The 24872-nt window shown below is 47.1% G+C and overlaps 1 protein-coding gene across 1 annotated transcript in view; it reads left to right on the plus strand.

Moving 5' to 3' along the window:
* LOC126195778 (microtubule-associated tumor suppressor candidate 2 homolog) overlaps positions 1-24872 on the plus strand; it is a 604136-nt gene that overhangs the window by 15800 nt on the left and 563464 nt on the right. Inside the window, exons 2-5 of the mRNA XM_049934411.1 lie at positions 222-431; positions 1498-1908; positions 8171-8364; positions 14759-14904. Of these exons, the coding sequence (XP_049790368.1) occupies positions 222-431; positions 1498-1908; positions 8171-8364; positions 14759-14904 (961 nt within the window). The remainder of the gene's footprint in view (positions 1-221; positions 432-1497; positions 1909-8170; positions 8365-14758; positions 14905-24872) is intronic.

A 24872-nucleotide genomic window follows, 5' to 3' on the forward strand; every position in this document is an offset into this window, starting at 1 on the left:
TGTCTTGGGGTACGCTCATTACATTTCGTCAAGAACGAAGGAAGTCGTCAAAGCAGGCGCAAAGCTGGTTTCATACTTAGTTGCTGCTGTGTTCGCTGAGCGGATTGCCTGCGTCCTGGAGGTAACAGGAGTTCAGTACTGATTCGTGGTGCTCGGTATCTCGCGGACGAACAGAGCGGCGACCATTTGGGCGGAAGTAGAGCGAGCGCCCCTGTCTGCAGGTGATCGACGGCACGCTGTACAACGAGTCGCAGCGGCTGCAGCAGCGCTGCCCCAGCTTCACGGCCTCCTCCGAGATGGAGTCGAGCGGCGTCTTCTCCGACCTGGAGCCGCGGCGGCCGGAAGACGGCGACGCCGACGCCGACGACGCCTCCGCGGCGCACGACGCGTCGCCCAGCGGCTCCACCGGCAGCGTCTTGGAGCACAGCCAGGTGGGCAGGAGCATGCTCACGCCTCTCTGGAGTAGACGTTTAGCCATACCGTGCACTCCGCTGGAAGGGCATTCTCGTGTGACCTGCTCTGTTGTGTCCGCAGAAAGTAGCTTAGAAGCAAAGTATTAGGGCATCATTGCCTTTACAGAATATTTAGATTGTAAACTTCACAGGTCATATACACACTACACGGAGATCGTTAACGTGAAATTCACTGCAGTTGTATGTATGTGTATGTTAGCATACAGAAGGTATAAACTATCTGGTTATTCAGAATGAGATTTTCACTCTGCAGCAGTGTGTGCGCTGATATGAAACTTTCTGGCAGATTAAAACTGTGTGCCGGACCGAGAGTCGAACTCGGAACCTTTGCCTTTCGCGGGAAAGTGCTCTACCGGCACACAGCTTTAATCTGCCAGGAAGTTTCATATCAGCGCACACTCCGCTACAGAGTGAAAATCTCATTGTGGAAACATCCCCCAGGCTGTGGCTAAGCCATGTCTCAGCAATATCCTTTCTTTCAGGAGTGCTAGTTCTGCAAGGTTCGCAGGAGAGCTTCTGTAAAGTTTGGAAGCTAGGAGACGAGGTACTGGCGGAAGTAAAGCTGTGAGGACGGGCCGTGAGTCGTGCTTGGCTAGCTCAGTTGGTAGAGCACTTGCCCGCGAAAGGCAAACGTCCCGAGTTCGAGTCTCGATCCGGCACACAGTTTTAATCTGCCAGGAAGTTTCATGTCTGCTTATTAGTTAAGAATTCCTCATCCTCGACTTCGCCCAACCCTCTCCTGTGCTTGACCCTCGTCCTCTTCTGGTTGTGGGTGATAGTCTCCACGATTTTCCTCTCTGTCGTGTTCTTAGAAATGTCACAGATATTGCGATCTGTTTTGGCTAATGTTTCTGTTTCTTACAGTTGGTTCTAACGAGTATACAAATGTGTAATGAAAGAGTGTAAACCCATATTGCGAGAGGAACACTAAAGATTCCCTTAACAAGTTTCGGTTAAATTTGGCCGTAGTAGTTGAGCGCTTCTCCAGAACAGACGGTGCATGTTGTCCGGCGGCGTGTTCCAGGAGGAGGCGGCGCAGAGCCCGACGGGCAGCAACGTGACGGCGAGCACGACGGTGATCCTGGAGGAGGCGTCGCTGGAGGAGGCGGAGCGCGCGCTCACCGAGGAGAACAACCTCAAGAACCTGTCGTCGCCGGTCATCACGGAGCTGGCCGCGCCGCAAATGACGACGACGACGACGACGACGCCGCCCGTGGCCGAGGCGGCGCCCCAGGACCAGCCCAAGCCGGCGGCCGGCGCCAAGCCGCGAGAGCTCAAGAAGTTCAAGATGCCCAAGCGCAACGTCGTGTCCAAGATCAAGGCCATGATCGAGGCGCCGGCGCCGCAGCCGCACGAGGACCAGGAGAACCAGCGGCCGGCGCACAAGCCCAAGAAGGGCGGCCGCTGGGACGCCGTCATGAACAAGATCGCGCAGGTCAGTCCGCCGCTTCTCTAGGCAGGGGTGGGGTCACACTCGTTGCGGGGGAAGGCGGCCGACTGGAGGAGATGTGCTGACAGCCTACACTCCAGTGTTCTTACAGTGAAGTGCTGTCTCGCTCTGCACGAGTATATCCCATATTCTGCATAGGGCTACAATTAAGTTTTGACGGGCACTATTCTATTCATATACTAAGATGGTATCTCTTCTTTCGCTCCTGATCGTCAACCCATTTAATGACGTTACAGCAAACCGTTCCCCATGTCCACGAACACAGTTTGCGCGGCTATATAATAACGCACTGCACTTAGGACGAGAGCGTAGCTCTAATTAGCAGCGTCACGAAGCTAGTTGCCCTTACGGCCAGGTCTGCCATTCGATTTGTCCAGCCGTCTCCTGTCTAGCCGTGGGACACCGCAAACTGAACTGAAGGTAATAGGGGAGACATGTGATCTTGTACGTAAACTGCATTTAGTTGCCTGCACGTATACGTTTTGCGTTGACGTCAATTTGACCTTATTACCAGTGGTGGTACAGCTTCAGTAGAAAATAACAGCCCCCTCCTCCTCCTCTTCTCCTTCAGTAGCTCTACAGCCCTTGGTGAGCCTTGGCTTCTTCAACACTCTCTCTCTCCACACTCCTCGGTTATTTGCTGCTCTTTTCCACCCCCGGACTCCCATATTGCTGATATCCATTATTACCTCGTCGATCCATCTTCTTCTAGCTCTCCCTTTTCGCCTAACTGAATGGATCATACCTTTCATCATTTTCTTTGGAATTCTATCCTCTGCCATTCTCTCAAAGTGTCCTAGCCATCGTATTCGCTGTGATTTCACAAATTTTACTATGTCCCTGCCTTGTATTAACTCTTGTAATTCGGCATTGTAGCGTATTCTCCAGCCTTCTTCCTCCCTTATTGGTCCATAGATTTTGCGTAGTATTTTCCGCTCAATGCTTCTTAGAGCATTTTTATCGTGTTCTGTCAACGTCCATACCTCTGAGCCGTATGTGATAACTGGCCGGACTAGGGAATTATATATTAGCAGTTTAGTTTTTCTAGTAACAAGGCTATTTTTGAAAAGCTGCATATTTGCAAAGTAAGCTCTGTTTCCTGCTTGTATTCTTTCCCTTATAGCCTTTCCAATACTGTTATCAGTTGTTATTAGGGCTCCCAAGTAGTTAAGAGGACACTCCATTGAAGCATTTCCCATTTATGTTTATGTTTAGGTTTTTAGGGGTTCTTCTGGCCTCAGATTGTGACATTACCATATATTTTGTTTTGTTTTCATTTACTATTAGGCCCATTTTTAAGGTTTCTGCTTCCATTGCCTGGTATGTTTCTAGGAGTGTATTGATATTTCTTCCTACTATAGCAATGTCATCAGCGTATGCACATATCTGGCTAGTTTTCATAAATATGGTGCCTCTTTTGTTGATTTTATTTACTGCACTATGCAGGGCTATGTTGAATAGGACAGTGGAGAGACTATCCCCTTGCTTCACACCTTTATTAAAGTCAAAGCTATCACTTGTTCTGCTAAGGACCTTTACTTTTGCTCTTGTCTCTGTCATTGTCATTCTGATTAGTCTTATTAATTTAGCACATATACCAACTTCTTTCAGTACTCTGTATAGTTCTTGCCGATTTATGCTGTCAAAGGCTTGTTTGAAATCGATGAATAAGAAATGCAGATCTATATCATATTCCTAGAACTTTTCCATCATTTGCCTTATCACAAATATTTGATCAGTTGTTCCTCTGCCTGGTCGAAAGCCACACTGATATTCCCCTAGTATGCTTTCTGCACACTTCTGTATCCTTTCGTTTAATATACTTGTGAAGATCTTGTAAGCTGTACTTAGGAGTGTTACACCTCTATAGTTTTCACATGCTGTTCTGTCCCCTTTCTTATAAATGGGGACTATTATTCCAATTTTCCAATTATCTGGCATAGTTTGTTTCCCATATATCTGATATTAATGTGTGCAGTTCCTTTATTACAGCCTCACTGCCAATTTTTAATAATTCAGCAATTATGCTGTCTTCCCCAGGGGCTCGATTGTTTTTTGACTTGTGCACAGCCTGGAAGACCTCTTGTAGTGTTGGCTTTCTTGCCTCATTGGTTTCATTGTCTACTTCCAGCTCCACTCTTCCCTCCTGTGCAGCTGTCTCTTCATCTTCTAGGCTGGTGCTTAGGGTGTCTTTGAAATACTCTGCCCATCTTCCCACTATCTGTTTTTCCTCCCTTATCATTTTCCCATCTTTACTGGAACAGGCCGTTGTTTTTGGTTGGAATTTATTCTTCATTTTGCCTATGGCATGATAGAACTTTCTTATTTCACTCTGTTCCTTTAGTTCTTCTAGTTCTTGAAATTTCTTCTTATTCCACTCTCTTTTCTTTCTCTTGCACAGTCTGTTAGCTATTCTCCTTAATTCTCTATATTGTTCCACATTATTTCTGGTTTCTCTCTGTAGCACTTTTGTTCTTGCCCTGTTCTTTTCCTCTATTGCTGACCTGCAATCTTCATCAAACCACTCCTGAGTTCTTCTGTTCCTTCTTATGCCTATTATTTCCTCTGCAGCTTCCTTAATGGCTTTTTCAAACCTGTTCCACCTTTCATCTACTCCTACTGTGGTCTCTTCATTGCTCAACTTTCTGCTTAGTGTTACTTGGTATTTTTTTACTTCATCAGGGATGTTCAATTTGTCTGTATTCCATTTCATCATCTTTCCCATTCTTTTGCCCTTTGTTAGTGACAGTTTCTCTCTCAAGACTGATTTTATCAAAAAGTGGTCTGAATGACAGTTTGGTCCTCTGCAGCTCCGTACATCCGTAACTGACGTGGAGTGGCGTGCAATCACTAAAATATGGTCAATTTGATTGACTACTCCATTGGCTGCAGACTTCAAAGTGCCCAGATGGATCCTTTTATGTGGAAAGCAGGTACTTTTAATAATCATATTATTCCTTGCTGCGAATTGGCATAGTAAGTCTCCATTCTCATTGTTTTCTTTATGTAGTGAATATTTTCCAGAAACTCCATACGGATGTTCATTCCTCCCTATTTTTGCATTAAAATCTCCTATTACTAGCATCAGGTCATATTTAGGTACTGCACAGCATACTTTTTCCAAGTCTTCATAGAACTGTTCTTTAATTATATCCTCTTTTTCCTCTGTTGGTGCATGTGCATTAACTATTGATATATTCCTAAATTTACCTTTTAGTCTGAGTCTGCACATCCTTTCATTTATGGGTTCAAATTCTAGAAGGTTTTTCCTAACTTCCCTAGTTATTATAAACCCTGTTCCAAGTTGGCCTGTTCTTTCTTCTGGTCCACTATATACCAATGAGTACTCATGTTTATCTATCTGCCCATTCCCCTGCCATCTTATTTCCTGTAGCCCTACAATATTGTATTTGAATTTTAAAATTTCATTGGCTATTTCTTTCATTTTTCCAGGCTGAAGCATTGTCCTCACATTCCACGATGCTACTGTTACATCCTTTATCCGTTTCCTTTGCCGGGGTCGTGATACATGCATCCAGTTTCCGAGGCTTCTGTTGAATTTCCGTAATATTCTTTTTTTTTTTTACAGTATGGGGTTATTAGCCCCATGCCCAACCTCCAACCTGGAGGACCAGGATTTGTGTGAGGTTTACTCCTCTAGGGAAGCTGGCTTCACTACGCCTCTAGAGCCCTCCCTGCCCTATGTTGTGGGACACACTCTGTCTGGCTCCTCTGTCGAGACCAGTCCGGCTTGGGAGACCCTGCCAGTAGCTATGCTACCGTCGGCATAGCTCTCGACTTCACCGAAGCACCAAACCCTCCCGCCCGGCACTGAAGGTGCCTACTATAAGGCGGTGTCCCCTGGGAGGGACAGCCCCCTCTTACCAGCAGTTAAGTCTGTGCCACAGCTGGATCACAATGACTGTGTGCTAAGCTTAACAACTGGCAATAAGACAACTACTTTCGTTTAGCAGTCGACAGAAGCTGGAAAATATCCATTTACTGTCAAGTCACTCAGACTGTATTAATAGTTTACAATTCTGATCAAGTATGCTTCATATCGAAACGAAGTCCTAAGTATTTACCAAAACTACAAAGAATGAGAATAATTCCTAAAAAACAAAATGGTCGCCGATCTCCACTGCTAAAGTAACTAGTTATGCTCACAAAAAAGTTCTGCTCACAGTGGTTCATTAATTTAGAAATTCACCTCCAAATCCAGGAAAATTCCCTCTCAGACTGCAAATTACGATACTTTGGTCTCAAGAAAACACACTCCCCTTTCATGTTTGAAAAGTTTAGCTAATGTTATAATTTGTATTGTAATTACTTAGACAGAAATAAAACTGCACGACACTGACAGCAAACCTCGGCACTTCAACTCTTTACTAACTTCATAAGAACCAATTAAAATGACATTACTAAAGTGGAGCCACAGCTGCACACAAGTTGGTAAACAAATATGCAATGTGCCCGAATAGTAAACAACATAGAAAATTCAGACTGCTTCAGTGTCCATGGTTTGTTTAAAACTAAAGGTCTTCAGCATGTACTTCAACTGTCGCGATCACCTTGACAACCAACACAGATTATTTTACTGCAACACTTAGCAGTACTGCAAACAAAATTTAATGACTCACTTTTGTATTTTGTAGGTTGCATCATCAACGTAGTAACACACGTTGCGTGACTACGAATAGGCCCAGTAGTAACGTCGTGACAATGATGGCCGCTAGCCACAATGCTACAGTTACACTTACGTAACTGTGTCTCGTCCTACAACTGCCTTCTGCTCGCTACACAGCTGAAGCGCCAAAGAAACTGGTGTAGCCATGCGTATTCAAATACAGAGAGGGAGAATACGGCGCTGCGGTAGGCAACGCCTAGACAAGAAAACAACCGTCTGGCGCAGTTGTTAGATGGCTTACTGCTGCTGAAATGGCAGGTTATCAAGATTAGAGTTTGAACGTGGTGTTACAGTCGGCGCACGAGCGATGGAATACACCACCTCCGAGATAGCAATGAAGTGGGGATTTTCCCGTACGACAATTCCACGAGTGTACCGCGAATATCAGGAATCCGGTGAAACAGCAAATCTCCGACACCGCTGCAGCCCTAAAAAGATCATGCAACAACGGGACCGACGACTGAAGAGAATAGTTCATTGTGACAGAGGTGCAATCGTTCCGCAAATTGCCGCAGATACCACTGCTGGGCCATCAGCAAGTGACAGCTTGCTAACAATTCAACGAAACATCATCGATATGGGCTTTCAGAGCCTGTGGCCCACTCGTGTACCCTTGATGATGCGCGACACGAAGCTTTACGCTTCGCCTGAGCCCATCAACTCCGACACTGGACTGTTGATGTATGAAAGCATGTTGCCTGGTCGGACGAGTCTCGTTTCAAATTGTATCGAGCTGATGGACGTGTACAGTTGCGGAGACAACCCTGTGAATCCGTGGACTCTGCGTGTCAGCAGGGGATTATTCAAGCTGGTGGAGGCTCTGCAATGGTGTGCGGCGTGTGCAGTTGGAGTGATAAGGGACCCCTGATACGTCTAGGCGCTGCAGGTGACACGTACGTAAGCATTCTGTCTGATCATCTGCATCCGTTCATTTTCATTGTGCATTCCGACGGACTTGGGCAATTCCAGCGAGACAGTGCGACACCCCACACATCCACAATTGGTAGAAAGTGGCTCCAGGAACACCATTCTGAGTTTAACACTTCTGCTACTCACCGAACTCCCCAGACAAGAACATTATTGAATCTGGGATGTCTTGCAACGTGCTGTTCAGAAGAGATCTCCACACCCTCCTACTCTTACGGATTTTTTAACGGCCCTGCAGGATTCTTGGTGTCGGCCCCCCCCCCCCCCCCACCACTACTACAGACATTAGTCGAGTTCATACCACGTCGTGTTGCGGCATTTCTGCGTGCTCGCGGTGGCTCTACAAGATATTAGGTTGTGTACCAGTTTCATTGGCTCTTCAGTGTACGTTCCCTAAAAACTGTCGACATCTCGAGTATGTTGGCGCCGGATCACCATCTGTTTCGACGCCCCCCACCCCCACCCCTTTCTCGCTGCTCTACACGGTTGTCAGCTGTATCGCAAAATTATAGACTCATTCGCAATTATTCCAGTTCGCCTCGCACACACGGAACAAGCTCTAGTAACGAACAAAATAGGACGTAGACGTGAGGCTGCTACGGGTAGCCGTGTGAGGTAGTGGACGTGTTGCAGGGCCAGGCGGAGCAGCGCGTGCTGAAGAGCCACCTGAAGGAGGTGAAGAGCAAGGTGTTCGCCGGGCTGGGCGCGTCGCCGGCGCCGGACAGCACGGCGGGACGCAGGAAGGCGGCCACGCCCACCTCGCCGGCGGTGGCGGCGCTGGAGCGCGCCGGCTCCGCGGACTCCACCACGCCCACCAGGACCAAGAGGTCAGCCTCGCCGCCCGCCTGCAGAGGCAACTCACTGGAGGTGCCCGGGCAATGGCGGTTATCTGCATTCTCTTGCTTCTTGACCTCTCCACTGTGTTCCTCTTTCTTCTCATTCTTCCTTTCACTCTCTCTTATTCTCCTGTCTCACTTTCTCTCTCCATTTCCGTCTTTTTTTAATCTTGTTTTCTATATTCATGTTTCTTTCCCCATATGGCTTTCATCATCGCCCCCATTCTAAGTTTGTTCCCACCCCCATTAACTGTTTACTTGTTCCTCCCTGTCTTTACTTCCCTTCTGTCTCCCCTTTATCACTTCCCCTCTCATTCAACTAGATTCTTGCTGCTTTTCATCTCCCCATACACTGCGCTGATTTTATACTTCCTGCAAATATGCTACACAACATGGTGTTGATTATTTGCGTATATAACCCCATCTTATGCTGCTCCCCTGCATACGAAAGCTTTACTGATTCTTCCAGTGTCAAGTCATAACAGTCCTGACAGTATCGTCCATTTTTTTGCTCAGAGTTGTCTCACAAATTCTCTCTTTGTCTATTTCCTAAGGTAACACTTTCGATCATGTTTTATCTCCATATTTAACTTAGGATATCCCTTACTAACAGACATAACAGAGTTTCTTCTCCTCCAGTGACCAACATTGGACTTAACATGTAACACTTTGGTTAACAAGAAACCAGCACAAATTTTTCTCTGTTCATAACAACCCTAGAACTGTCAGGTGCATTGCAGCTATGTATGCAATACTTTTAAATAATACTGTAACAAATTGTACAGTCACTTCCATCAGACACTAGTGGTTCAGAGCTAATACCACTGGATCTTTCAGCAGAATAATACCAACCCTTGTAACTGTTCCTAACAGACACCTTGGACCAGGCTTTACCCTCACCCTTTCTCTCCATTGCTCATTAGTATCTCGAAATGACTAAACTCTACATGTCCTAATCAGACAGCTAAAAAAGGGACATGAACTGAAATGGAAACAGCCACTCCTTGTGAAGGAAATGTGGAATTTCTGCATGAGGTAAACATTGTCTCTGTAAGTCTGTCTTTCTATAAGATGTTTGAAGGACTTCAGCTGTTCAGTATAAAAAGTAAAATTAAAAGCACCTTCAGCTGTCTATATTATGAACTTAATTTATTTGTGTGACTGGTTTAGGCATTTCGCTTCACATCAACAATAATGACAGTGTCAGTTATGTAATAAAGAGGTGGTGTACAGTTGGAGATCATTTACATACAGTGGTAATACGTAGTAAGCAATTCACAAGAAACAAACTGTACAATGTACAATATCAGTATCAATGATAAACTAAGAAATAAAATGAGAGAACAGCTGCAAATTTTGTGAATAAAATCTTGGAAGCAAAATTATATATGCCATATAATAATAAAATAAACCTATTAATTGTAAGTCAAAATTATGTCATTCTTAGATCACTTCAGTATCACATATCAACAAACAACTGGAATTTAAAGATAATATCAATGCTCATGAATCAGTTGCAGCAGAACAATCACATCTGTATACTGCTGAGTACAATCTGAAGGTGAATTATTTGTGTGTTCTCATATACTAGTAAAATATAAAACCATTTCTAGGTGGTCAACTCCAGATTAACTGCCTGTATATACCTTGTACCATGTTTGCATACATGGCTGACTGCTGTGCAATGGGCCCGGGTTCCGTTCCTGGCCAGGTAAATTTTATCCACTCGGCAATTGGGTGTTATGTTATTGTTACCATAATTGTTGCCAAAATCACTGAAGTGTCATCTAATAAAAATACTTGCACTAGGTGGCCAAACAACCCCAAATGGGCTCTCCTGGCCAATACTGCCATATGATCATTTCATTACCATGTACCATATACTAATAAACTAAACAAAAATGAATTTAATTTTACATCAAAATAATATATTAATCACAGATCCACAAGGTGCCACCTATTTAATAATTATTTTAATGAAACAAACTGTAAAACTAATGTAATAAACCATAACGAATTCCAGCTGTGTAGAGAATGTCAAAATATCATATGAAAGAAGTCACAACCAACATCATCGAGAAGTGGGAAATCTGCTCTTACACAGGCATGTGGCTGGGTCATACAGTGAACCTAGACAAACACCTGTGTACCAGTAAAGTTGCCACTTCTTAATAATATGGGTTACAACTTATTCTATATGATATTTTGACATGTCCTACATTGTGGGAATTTGTTATGGCTTATTACATTAGCTTATCAGTTTCTCATTAAAAATATTTTTATGAAGTAGGTGGCACCATATGCATCTGTAATTAAAGGATTATTTTGATGTAACTTTTAAATTGCTGTTTTTATTAGTTTATTAGTGTGTGGTACATGGTGACACATGTAGTTAACATAGGGTTGACCTCAGGTAAATGGTTTTATTTTCTGGTAGTATATGATAACATATAAATAACTCGCCTTTAGATGATACTCTGTAATAAATAACTGTGACTGTTGTGCTTCATTTGATTCACAGGCATCAGTGGTTACCATTACACTCTAGTTATTTGTCAATATGTGACACCATATTTATCTAACAATGACATGTAATTATGACCTCTGATTAGTAGGTTCACTTCATTGTTGAAGGGCATACATATATTTTCTTGATGACTTTACATTCGTATAGTGTGAAACTGTTCTGCCATTTTATTTGTTAGTTTATGATTGATTTTGATAGCTCATGTTGTGTAGTTTGGTTTTTATTAAATGTGTACTACATATTACCACTGTAAATAATTCCTCATTAAATTGCACACCACCTGTTTATGTAATTCACACAGTCTTCATTGTGTTCAGACAAGGGCCTGGACATGGTGTAGCAGACAGCTGAAGGTGTATGAAATTTTACATTTTTATATGTAAGCAATAGGCTGCAAATACATTAGAGTAAGGAGGAGATCATGTGGCAATTACATTTATTCATTTTTTTAATATTTATCATGTGTGACATTCAGATCTCAAATGGCAAGCCTCTTCCATGAACGTATAAAAAATGTTGGTTTCTAATTACAATCATGAACAAAACTCCTGTTTTCATTGAAAATATAAATTATTAATCATTGATATTTTATGAAGGATTGTTAATAAATTTTTAATTTTTATGTAAACAATCTGTGTTAATAATTCAGAAAATATCGATAGGTTAAATTTTATATTTGCATCGAAAACTGGAATTTTGTTTGGGATGTGTAACTTGGAAAAAGAAAACGTGTATTTTCATTAAAATGATCGACATATATGTTAATTGGCACGTTCTTGATTAATTTTATACTTAAATGATGTAAGCAGTCAAACTGAACGAAAAGACCATACTGAGAGCTGAACCAGCAATCCATTGATTACCCAATTCCACTCTCCAATGCTATGGTGCGAGCCAAGCGGCTCATTGTAAAAAAAATCGCAAAACTTCAGGGAATTAAAGTTCCTTGGATACCTCCAAAGTCGGGTTTCTCTAGAATTTTTAGAGTGCATCGACTGCTTTGGAAGACTGGTATTTGAGTTCTGAACTTCACATACCATACATACAGAAAATTACAAAAACGCGATTTCCATGTGGCCTCCTTGTTAGATGAAGAACGATGTCATATGACAAGAGACGGTAAGACTTCAGCTCACATTTTGCTCGTATGTTACTCGGAATGTTCAGTTTACAATGTAATGAACCTGTATAATGAAGAATTCTCTTCTGCTTGGGCGAAATCTGAAATGACTGAGCGCTAAGAATGAATGTGCGAATATGATGTGAAAAAAAAATGTTGCAAGAAACTCGCCCCTTTCTCCCCCCCCCTTTCTCGCCCCCCCCCTTTCTCGCCCCCCCTTTCTCGCCCCCCCTTTCTCACCCACCCTTTCTCACCCACCCTTTCTCGCCCCCCCCTTTCTCGCCCCCCCCTTTCTCGCCCCCCCTTTCTCGCCCCCCCCTTTCTCGCCCCCCCCTTTCTCGCCCCCCCCTTTCTCGCCCCCCCCCCTTTCTCGCCCCCCCCTTTCTCGCCCCCCCCCTTTCTCGCCCCCCCCCTTTCTCGCCCCCCCCCTTTCTCGCCCCCCCCCTTTCTCGCCCCCCCCTTTCTCGCCACCCCCCTTTCTCGCCACCCCCCTTTCTCGCCACCCCCCTTTCTCGCCACCCCCCTTTCTCGCCACCCCCCTTTCTCGCCACCCCCCTTTCTCGCCACCCCCCTTTCTCGCCACCCCCCTTTCTCGCCACCCCCCTTTCTCGCCACCCCCCTTTCTCGCCACCCCCCTTTCTCGCCACCCCCCTTTCTCGCCCCCCCTTTCCTTTCTCGCCCCCCCCTTTCCTTTCTCGCCCCCCCCTTTCCTTTCTCGCCCCCCCCTTTCCTTTCTCGCCCCCCCCTTTCCTTTCTCGCCCCCCCTTTCCTTTCTCGCCCCCCCCTTTCCTTTCTCGCCCCCCCTTTCCTTTCTCGCCCCCCCTTTCCTTTCTCGCCCCCCCTTTCCTTTCTCGCCCCCCCTTTCCTTTCTCGCCCCCCCTTTCCTTTCTCGCCCCCCCCTTTCCTTTCTCGCCCCCCCTTTCCTTTCTCGCCCCCCCTTTCCTTTCTCGCCCCCCCTTTCCTTTCTCGCCCCCCCTTTCCTTTCTCGCCCCCCCCTTTCCTTTCTCGCCCCCCCCTTTCCTTTCTCGCCCCCCCTCTTTCCTTTCTCGCCCCCCCTCTTTCCTTTCTCGCCCCCCCCTCTTTCCTTTCTCGCCCCCCCTCTTTCCTTTCTCGCCCCCCCTCTTTCCTTTCTCGCCCCCCCTCTTTCCTTTCTCGCCCCCCCCCCTTTCCTTTCTCGCCCCCCCCTTTCCTTTCTCGCCCCCCCTTTCCTTTCTCGCCCCCCCCCTTTCCTTTCTCGCCCCCCCTTTCCTTTCTCGCCCCCCCCTTTCCTTTCTCGCCCCCCCTTTCCTTTCTCGCCCCCCCCTTTCCTTTCTCGCCCCCCCTTTCCTTTCTCGACCCCCTTTCCTTTCTCGCCCCCCCTTTCCTTTCTCGCCCCCCCTTTCCTTTCTCGCCCCCCCCTTTCCTTTCTCGCCCCCCCCTTTCCTTTCTCGCCCCCCCTTTCCTTTCTCGCCCCCCCTTTCCTTTCTCGCGCCCCCTTTCCTTTCTCGCGCCCCCTTTCCTTTCTCGCGCCCCCCTTTCCTTTCTCGCGCCCCCCCTTTCCTTTCTCGCGCCCCCCCTTTCCTTTCTCGCGCCCCCCCTTTCCTTTCTCGCTCCCCCCTTTCCTTTCTCGCGCCCCCCCTTTCCTTTCTCGCGCCCCCCCTTTCCTTTCTCGCGCCCCCCCTTTCCTTTCTCGCGCCCCCCCTTTCCTTTCTCGCGCCCCCCCTTTCCTTTCTCGCGCCCCCCCTTTCCTTTCTCGCGCCCCCCCTTTCCTTTCTCGCGCCCCCCCTTTCCTTTCTCGCGCCCCCCCTTTCCTTTCTCGCGCCCCCCCTTTCCTTTCTCGCGCCCCCCCTTTCCTTTCTCGCGCCCCCCCTTTCCTTTCTCGCGCCCCCCCTTTCCTTTCTCGCGCCCCCCCTTTCCTTTCTCGCGCCCCCCCTTTCCTTTCTCGCGCCCCCCCTTTCCTTTCTCGCGCCCCCCCTTTCCTTTCTCGCGCCCCCCCTTTCCTTTCTCGCGCCCCCCCTTTCCTTTCTCGCGCCCCCCCTTTCCTTTCTCGCGCCCCCCCTTTCCTTTCTCGCGCCCCCCCTTTCCTTTCTCGCGCCCCCCCTTTCCTTTCTCGCGCCCCCCCTTTCCTTTCTCGCGCCCCCCCTTTCCTTTCTCGCGCCCCCCCTTTCCTTTCTCGCGCCCCCCCTTTCCTTTCTCGCCGCCCCCCCTTTCCTTTCTCGCCCCCCCTTTCCTTTCTCGCCCCCCCCTTTCCTTTCTCGCCCCCCCTTTCCTTTCTCGCCCCCCCTTTCCTTTCTCGCCCCCCCTTTCCTTTCTCGCCCCCCCCCCTTTCCTTTCTCGCCCCCCCCTTTCCTTTCTCGCCCCACACTTTCCTTTCTCGCCCCCCCTTTCCTTTCTCGCCCCCCCTTTCCTTTCTCGCCCCCCCTTTCCTTTCTCGCCCCCCCTTTCCTTTCTCGCCCCCCCCCTTTCCTTTCTCGCCCCCCCCCCTTTCCTTTCTCGCCCCCCCCTTTCCTTTCTCGCCCCCCCCTTTCCTTTCTCGCCCCCCCTTTCCTTTCTCGCCCCCCCCCTTTCCTTTCTCGCCCCCCTTTCTCTCTCTCTCATTGAAATGAAACTTCAATGACATCGAGATGAAAGTAAACTATCGTGAAATGAGAATTCACTCGGGACTCCCGCGCGATCATTGGCTGCCAGTCGATATCGGTAGAGGTGGGAATGGAGCGTGCCCGCCACTACCGCCGTGTGGGCGTGTGCTGTTGCAGCAGGCGGCCCCGCACGCGCGCCTCGCCCATCTCGCAGACGCTGCCGCTGCCGCTGTCCGGCCACAGCTCGGTGCGCAGCTCCGTCAGTGACGTCAGCGGAGAACACGCCTCGCCGGCCACGCCCTCCTGCAAGAGCGTCTCCTCGCTACGTGAGTACCCTATTTTTCTGTCTCTCCTTACCAGAGCCCTGCTCAGTCTTCAGATGACTACAGTGCTTGAGGCACGCAAACACCCCCCCCCCCCCACTCCTCCTCCCGCCATATTGAAAGAGTACGTTCCTTAGCCATTGTGTCGTAAGAATCGCGATACATGGTTCCGAATATATGCTACAGTTCTGTTCCGATCTTGAAGAAATTTTGCACTCTTTACCTTCATGATAAAAGGGAGATCATTGTTTATATACTGATTATCTAAGATTCGGAATCTGACTTGAAACATGTCTGTATGTAGCATACAGTGATCAGCCAAAATATGAGCACAGCTCGCCGCGACGTTGGATGCCCTCCAGTGGCGTTGCGGCCACGTGGCATGGAGCAGACACGGACGGGGGAAGATAGGGGCCGCAAATCGGGAAATGCACTGAGGTAAGCGACTTTGACAAAGGGCAGATTACTGTTACACAGAGCATATGCGCGAGTATCTCGAAAACGGCGAAGCTGGTCGAATGTTCACGTGCTACTGTCGTCAGTGTCCACGGAAGGAGGTATGTGGACAGTGAAACTACGAGCTAACTGGTTCGACGTTGACGACTCTTCACAGAACGTGAGTTTCACAGGCCTATCTGTTCTGTAAAGCAGGATAGATACATCTGTGGCATCTCTGCTGAAAGAGCACAATGCTAGTGCATGCACAAGTATTTCGGAGAACACCGTTCATCGTACGTTGTCGAACATTAATCCGCAGCGGACCACCCCTGTGTGTTCACATGTTGACCCAGCGTCGTCGTCAGTGGGCAACGGACCATTGGGATTAGACTGTCGATCAATGGAAATCTGTCTGGTCTTGGACGCAGGCTGATCGGAGGGGAGCAGTATTATGCTACGAAACATTCTCCTGCTATTACATCGGACCTCTGCTAGTAATTGATGACAGGCTGCGAACAACCTGCATCCCTTATTACATCGGACCTCTGCTAGTAATTGATGACAGGCTGCGAACAACCTGCATCCCTCCATGATTGATATCTTGTCCGACGGTGATGTTCATTCAGCAGTACAACTGTCCATGTCTCGGAGCCAGACCCGTGCTACAGTGGTCTGAGGAGCATTACAGTGAATTGGGTTGATGTCTCTGCGAGCAAATTCGCCTGATGGAGATCCTATGGAACACATTTGGTTGGCTATAGGGCGCCTTTACGGCGTACGGAAATCAGCGCCCACTATTTACGAGAGTTACACGACCTTTGCGTAGACATCTAATGCCACATACCTCCACAAACCTACCAACAAACTGTCGTTCCCTGGGAGGCAGAATCAGTGATTAGTTTCATTCCAAAGACGGACAAAGAAGCTATTAGGCAGGTCGTTATGTTTTGGCTCATCAGTGTATAAAGGGGAAAAGTTGTTCCAAAAAATTTGAACAGTTCTTGGCCGATTTACTTCAGATTTCTACACAATCCCCTGATTGGACATAGGCTACATATTTTAATAGAGATATATATAATCTTCAGATTCTTATCTTCAGATGAAACAATGAAGAAAATTAATGAAAAATTAGATGACTAACAAACGAAATATATCGTGGTAAAGTTACTGTGATTCCTATGGCGAGAATAAATTACAGCAGCAATACCGTCTTAGAGATAGTACCATCAGATATCACTAGATCCATAGATCCAGGGACGAACGAACGCTAGAGAATTTGACAGAAACATCTTTGAAAACTGTTATTTAATGACAAGTTGCCGTTGTTAGACATGCAATACGCAACGGAAGAAGGCTGGCCCTGAAGAACCTGTTGCCTAACGTAATATAGGCCACCACCATCACGAGGTATGCCACAGGTGAAGACATTCATTCTTCGCATTCCGTTGATACTTAGTGATTTAAATAATGGTGCCCTTCCATTTATAACGATTGCACTTTCCCACACGGCTTCAATGTATTGTGAATATCGAAAGCGATAGGGCCAGTCACTTTTTTGTGGCAGATATTAAACGTCCCGTGCAACGCCAGGCACGGCAGCTGGTAATACGTAAGCATTCACAGCCAACCTCGTATGCGGATCGGTTGAGTGGACTCTTGCAGGGATTTCCGTTATTACTACGTGAGTGCACGTCGCAACTCCTCATTTAGCTTCTCATGGTTTCGTTAAGCATTCTGTGCTCAGAGGTGTGATGCAGATATCAAAGATGCAAACAAATAGAGGAAAGAAGAATTCCAAGGTGGAAAAAATACTGATGCCTAGGTACTGACGAAAAATGCAGTAGTGGAACACTGGGAAATCTACAGACGTCATTTATGATGGTTTACATTATTACTACAGAATAAAAGGAGGCGGCTCACACTGCTACTGACTTCTTAACTTGAATCACGTGAGGGCAAAAATTTTCTTCTGCGCTGATCCTTACAATTTTGTTTAAGAAAACTGTACACGACTTCAGTCAACGATAAATTCAGTGAAGCTGCATCAGTTCTATTTCAGTTGGAAACCGCTTTGTACCTAAGAAATCCCGCGTCCGGCCATCCTGATTTAGGTTTTCCGTGATTTCCCTAAATCGCTCCAGGCAAATGCCGGGATGGTTCCTTTAAAAGGGCACGGCCGACTTCCTTCCCCATCCTTCCCTAATCCGATGAGACCGATGACCTCGCTGTCTGGTCTCCTTCCCCAAAAACCAACCAACCAACCTAAGAAATGAAGCCCTCTGCAGCGTAACAGCTCAGTCACTCGTGTGAGTGCCAGTAGATTCCGCGACCAGACCAGCCACGTTGATGGAGACCCATTATCAGGCTCCTCCCAAACTGAAACTTCCTGGCAGATTAAAACTGTGTGCCGGACCGAAACTCGAACTCGGGACCTTTGCCTTTCGCGTTCGCAGGAGAGCTTCTGTAAAGTTTGGAAGGTAGGAGACGAGGTACTGGCAGAAGTGAAGCTGTGAGGACGGGGCGTGAGTCGTGCTTGGGTAGCTCAGTTGGTAGAGCACTTGCCCGCGAAAGGCAAAGGTCCCGAGTTCGAGTCTCGGTCCGGCACACAGTTTTAATCTGCCAGGAAGTTTCGTATCAGCGCACACTCCGCTGCAGAGTGAAAATCTCGTTCTGAATCCTCCCAAACTGCCAGGCGCTGATACTGCTGACTCGGAGTACGCTGCATCTCCGTGCCCTCACACTGATGACACAGTATCTAACACCGTTCACGCCCGTTGTAAACCCTAACAGGCCTGGGAACAGCACGGAACACGACCAACACTACAGCTCTGTGGTCGCTTTTCTATCTGTCACAAAGAATAGGAATTCTAATCGTTTACACACTCGCCAATGGTGTATACGTGTACTAAGTTACATTGAAATCAGAACATGTCTTCCGTATTCTTCACTTTCTCTGTCAGGCAGTGAAGGCTGCAGTAGTTTTGCAGATATGAAGATATATACACAGGACTGACTAGCGTGGGCACCTGCAGGAAACTAGTCTTCGGACTAAACAGCACAGCAACAATATTTGGAAGTTACGAGGTAGTTTATTTTTTTCCAGCTAAACCGGTCGCAGTCAGAGCTTTAGAGATGGTGGCTGCTCCCCTACTGGGTGACTAGGCTCACGTACCTGCCCTCTTCTCGGGCAGCAAGAGGTCAACCATGTGACGTATCCTGTTTGACACAGTGTGGCTAGTTCCGCGCTTTCTCGGCAGTCAGAGCTGCACTGAACGTGAGTGGAAAGGCGAAAGTATTGGCGCGCAAGCCGCCGCGGCCACAGCGTGCGTAGTTACTCATAGACCAAAGTAATACTGCGGGTGGGTGTGAGGGCGCTTCGATTGGCACAGAATGTGCTATGCTGTTATAACGACCAAACAACTTGCCCGTGAAACTATTCGGACTTACACAGTGTTGACGATACTCTAAATAATTGACCGAGCTTTCGTTTACAATAATGTCACCGAGCGGTTGCGATAATGGCCACGGGAGGCCATGTACAGTAATACAGTGATTTGCTAGTACTAATCAGGGCCCTGGTTTATATTTGATTTACGCGGCTTAATTACATACCCAAGACACTTGCAGATTCAAGGAATGGGCGAACTGTTCTGCAGCGTGGAAAGAAATGCTGCAGTGCGGGAAACGATGCAGTAATACCACGGTGCAAATTGATCCTGACCTACATCAACTATTAGACATGATGCTGAATTCGTCACATCATCTGCGACATGTTACCGCAGCTTCGCAGGCTGTTCTGACCTGTCTTTTTACCCAGCAGTACTTGTAGTGGCAACAAATGTGGGCATGCAGTTGATGAAACTAACTGGCAGGCTGGTAAAGTGAAAGTGAGGAGCTGTGTAAGAAATGGGTTACGTTAATTGACGTAACATGCGTGTAAGAGGAAACTGAAAAAGGCTCATTTCGGTGAATAAGTGAGAAAAGGAAAATCAAATGGAGGGGCACAACCCTTCAAATTTACCGTGCTAGTCTGTAAAGTACTGCGTAATGACATAATCTTAGAGGATGCGGCACGAGATGCTAACTGCTCCACATTTACTGGTATCATGGCGCGTGGTGACAACTATCAGCTCGCAGATACAAGTCAGTGTGAGTAGGCTTCCTATAGACAGAATGTCCCAACGTACCATCTTCCCTTTGACCAACACATCAAGGAAGGGATGGCATCCATTCTTTTCCACCTCCATAGTTGTCACCATCCAGCTCAGCGTGAAGGAGTACTTCGTACCTTGGTTCACAGGGCCCACGTTATCACAGACCCTGAAAGTTTGGAAGCTGAGCTATCACATCTCGCAGTCACGTTTCGTCAGAATGGTTATAGTGAGAGGCAGATCAAACGTGCGTTGCGCTATAAGCCTTCTGTGCAACGGGTGAGTGACGATAGCAACGAAGTGGCACCTAAGTCTACGGCCTTTTTGCCTTACGCAGGAAGCATTTCCAACAGGATTGGCCGTATTTTGCGGAAATCTGAAATGTGTTTTTCGACCACCTTCTAAAATGAAGGCCCTGATTGCGTCCGTAAAAGATGATCTTGGTTTGCCTAAGGCTGGGGTCTATCGTATTCCTTGCAGTTGTGGCATGTCATTTATTGGCCACACAATCAGGACTGTGAAAGACCGGTGTACTGAACATAAGCGTCACACACGCTTACAATAGCCGAGCAAATCCGCTATTGCAGAACACTGCCTTGACACCGGTCATCCTATGGAATACAGCAACACGGAGATTCTGGCCTGCACATCCAGCTATTGGGATAGTGTTATTAAGGAAGCTGTTGAAATCAAACTATAAAGCAACCTTATAAACAGAGAGGGTAGATTTTGTTTAAATGCTGCTTGGAATCCGGCTCTGTCTCTCATAAAAAAGCAGAGGGTCAGAATTAGTGCTACCTCACCTGTTGATTAGTCACTATCGATATTTCTGGTGTTGGTCATCTTTGTTTGTGTTGACACTTGTTCTGTGTGTGGTATCTTCCTTGTTTGTCCTCTGTGAACCGAGGTATTAAATTTCCGTGCACATTTCTTCCTGCTTGCATTTGTGCCTTGAGAATGGCAGGGTGTGCTCCTGTCGAAATATCGGCGGTGGTTGACGACGTCACCCGGCAGCAAACCCGTAAGTTGTTCGAACAGTCAATTCGCCGGGAAAAGTTAAGGTCTCACATTCTCTCAAATTTCTCGCCATCCTTCGCCAGTGCATGGATTTATTGTCTTTTCACATGTGGCTCAGTATCTTGTTTCACCTGATGATTTTTAGAGCCAGTTTTTGCAATATTACTTTGCGGCATTCGTCCTTCCCACAAAGCGTGCGCGAATGGTACAGGAGTGGGGGGAGAAAGCGGGCACCAGAAGCGTCAGCCGCCTCACGCCGTAAGCTGATTTGCGAGAAGAGAGGCAGCCGCGGCTGGGTGTGTGAGCTGGAGGCGTGGCAGGCCTCCCGCCCCTCCCCCCGGCGCCCGCCGCCCGCCGCCTACCCACCCTCGGTGGTGCGCCGTGACTCAGCGTGAGAGATCCGGCGCCGAGACGGCGCCTATTGATCGCGGCCAGTCGCTGGACCGCGCAGTGCCTCCCCAGCAGCCGCTGCCCTCAAGGTCGTCTGCACCGTCGTCCCTCTCCTCGTATCACGCACGGCTCTCCTCTCCAGCCTCACCATCCACTATTTCGTCCGCCTGGTATGGGTACATCGCCTCTAGCTTTCCCAAAATACTGTGTGTACTACATTAATAATCCCCAAACTGCGCTGCCACTCCCTGACGTGCTACAAGGGACACCTTCTGTCACAGGAAAGAATACAGAGATCGCTTAAAAATCTGTTGGCTTGAGTTCACGATCCACTGTAAAGTAGATGCCGTGCTTTACTGATAGTGCGAAAATTCACGTGGAATTGAGAATGAGGGCAACGGCATTCGGCGATTCCAATATTTGGAAGATTGTGCAGTGAGCAAGCACCGCACCTTGCCCAACTCGATAAGGATCCTAGACTAGTACAGAAGAATATGCCGGATGAGGCATTGGTGGCCTTCTCTTTTGTGCGTGAATTACAGTAGCTTAGCCTTCTCTCATAGATCTACGTCTCACGCCCGCCACCGTTACTTTTATGCAGCCCCGTGTTAAATCGCTCTGCACATATTCGTGGATACTTCACTGCTTTGACTGTGAAACTAAATAAGATTACGTGGCAACCTGAGTGAGTGCGAAAATCTGTGTAACTGTCTGCGTCTGTCAGTATGCCGTTATTCTTTACCAGATAAAAATTACCTTAGCGCACCAAAAATAATGAAATGATACTGAGAATGTGTTTCGTTTCTGATCTGTTTAGTTGAGAAATGTGAAATACAAATCACATATAGGGAGTGTGCCTGCTCTGCCATTTAATGCGCCACGTTCACTGTGCGCCCCCCCCCCCCCCCGTTCCCTCTCCTCGTACTCAGGCGAGCGTGTCGTGGCAGGAGTAGTTGGCGGGGAGGGGTTGGGGGGGGGGGGGGGTGAATGCGCAGCGAAGGTGAGACCTAAGGCACTCGTGCCAGGGCATGGCTCGCGATTCGAATTATTGGCCACCCCTGGGGTATTGTACACAATCACTCGATTGGCTATGGCCAGCGCCAACGAACTGCAACGTAACCACGCATTGCTAGACCTGAAGACACCATAACTGCAATTCAGTCTTTAACCCCATGAGTCAAGTCGGTTTGCTGTGACATTTGTGAGGGTCATTTCCTAAACGACGTAGCCCTCCACGACACCTCCACTTTTCACATGACTAGAATGATAAACGAAAGTGATACACACTGTTACAGTGTAACAAATCCAAATACTGGGATGTGATAGTCCTATACGGACTGCGTGGTGAGGTTTGATAGTTTATTATATAGCTAGATGCTGTTTTTAATCCGAAGATAACTGTAATTGGCTTGAATACTGCAGCTGTATAGTTCACTACAATTAGCCGACCGTTAACAAGTCTTGCACTGGAAGGTTGTATTGGCAGAAGTTGCCCAAATCCCGGCCCTCCTAGGAATGCGTGTGCGCGTTCAGTACACGTGCTGTGTCCTTTCTTAAAAAGACAGCTGTTAATATTACGAGAGATTTAGTTTTGAATAAAGCTACAGTCCTGGCAAGACAATGGTTTCAACTTCTCAATTGTTAACAAAGTAATTGGATATTTACTACAACCACATATTATATTGCAATACTCTAGGAGTGAGGAAATTTATTGAACAATAAACAAAGAGGGTAACTAAAACAGTGGAAACCTGTTAGGTGAGAAATAACTGATGAATTATTAATGTGGTGTGTGATGATGGAGCAGGCATGTGACGGGTACTGAATAGCAATCATAGTGGTAGATGTGTGTCAACCTAACAGATCCGTCCATGCAGCTTTCCCAAAAGCTGCGGAGATGAACTCAGATTGGCTGTAAAAAGCAGTCCCTCTCTGGACAGTGCACTGTCCTCTGAATGCAGGGGTTAAATAGCACCAAAAACTATTGTTCGCGCTTATCTTCTGCTTTCATCTTCTTACAGGCAACACGTCTTCCTCGAGTAGTACTGTCAGCGTCAAGGCTGGGTGGACCTAGAGCTTAGGCATCATGTTGCAGTAGTTCACACCAGTGCCTAAGGCATCAGAAGTTCTGCAGGAGCTGCTGGCGCTGTCGAGGTTACAGTCACTTTGCTTGCGAACCACGACAACTAGATCTTCAGAAGGGCCTGGTCAGAAGGGACAGACGTGGCAGTTCCATATGCGTTTATGAAAATTAGCATTTTTGATGCAGTTCGAGTAAGGTACGAGGGATTTACGTTAGCATAGCTTTCACGCAGCGGTGGCGCTATGAAAAGACTACAGAACGATACTCGGGAAGTCGAGGGTTCGAGTCGCTATGACGAACCTTTTTTAATTTACATTTTTACGTTAGTTATATTGCAAATAAACAGAAATAATTCCCGACGTATCCTAATCATTAATAAAAAAAAACATGAAAAGGAAAAGTAAAGGATAATTTTGGATTGCAAATAAATTTCGAGTGAGGGATTGTAACGCGTGGACTAGAACTACGTATATAAAATTAGATACTTAAATTGTTTTAAAGTTGATGATTTACACTTGCTGGGACCGACCGAGGTGGTGCAGTGGTTAGCACACTGGACTCGAATTCTGGAGGACTACGGTTCAAATCCGCGTCCGGCCATCCTGATTTAGGTTCCCGTGATTTCACTTAATCGCTTCAGGCAAATGCCGGGGTGGTTCCTTTGAAATGCTACGGCCGTGTTCCTTACCCACCCTTCCCTAATCCACTGTCACTGATGGCATCGCAGTTTGGCCCCTCCTCCGAATTAACCAACCAACCAACCAACCAACCAACCAACCAACCAACCAACCTACACGTGCTGGGATGATAATCGTCGTAAAAGCAGATGAAGCAGTAATTTTCTCACTATCTTGTACACTTTATGAACGCCGCTCTTTTACAATTATATTTTTAAAGTTTCGACACAAAAACTTGTGTACATCCATAAGCAGTTCTCTCAGATCGGGCAGTTTGGCAGTAAACCACGCGTAACTCGTTTCGCGAAATATTGAAGAGGATAGCTTGTGATGTACAACATAATATATTGTGATGCCCTCTTCTCGGTATGTGATTTATCTCTCTGCGAGATGAGAGCAATTTTTGAAGCTTTTCGATCAAATTCTTTACTTGACGATAAAAATAGATACCGGAGGGTTTCACTGCGGTGTGTATTTTGGAGGAGGAGGAGAAATACCTTTAATACTGCATGATGGCAGTCCATTTTGTAAAATCTCGTGATATTGTGGATTTGTTTGTCCTCCCCAAGTGTCAGTTAACAGAAGAAACGTGTTTTTCCGCTCTGACTGTTATCTTCACTTCATAGCAACTACAACAACAAAATAAAATAGCCGTTCACTGCTTCTGGAGGAAATATACTCGTATTGAAGTCTCCAAAATGTTGAGAAGTCACCAACTACGGGTAAAAAAATTACGTTAAAGATTTCGTAGTTATAACCGCCTTGACTCAGCTAGAGTGACTTACACGATTTCCCATCAATGTGAACCTCCTAGAACAACGTGTTTTTCGTTGCTAACACAGATGTTCGGATAACAGGGCATTCTCGGCCTAACGCTGCAGCACCACATGTCGTGCTGCGCAGTGACGCTGTGAAATGGGGTGCAGCCAACTCTCCCTAGCCCAAGCCCATCGCAGTCGCTTTTATGTCCGTCCAGGCGCCAGCGAGAGGCGTTAATGTGGCAGGTCAGCGCCCACAGGGCGGCCGTAAACGTGGTCTGCCCTCAGATTGCTGTACAGTTGAAGAGCATTTCTCCTAAAAGCGAAGCCGTTACCTCCCAAACAGTGGTTTGAAGATTTGCGCTTTGCCAGGCGGCTCCAACAGGAACTTGTACACTGTTTACTCCTGCGACACTTGTCCGATCATTTAACGCGCAGTGCGTACCAGAAGAAAAGA

The sequence above is a fragment of the Schistocerca nitens genome, chromosome 7 (assembly GCF_023898315.1).
Source record: "Schistocerca nitens isolate TAMUIC-IGC-003100 chromosome 7, iqSchNite1.1, whole genome shotgun sequence".
Lineage (NCBI taxonomy): Eukaryota > Metazoa > Arthropoda > Insecta > Orthoptera > Acrididae > Schistocerca > Schistocerca nitens.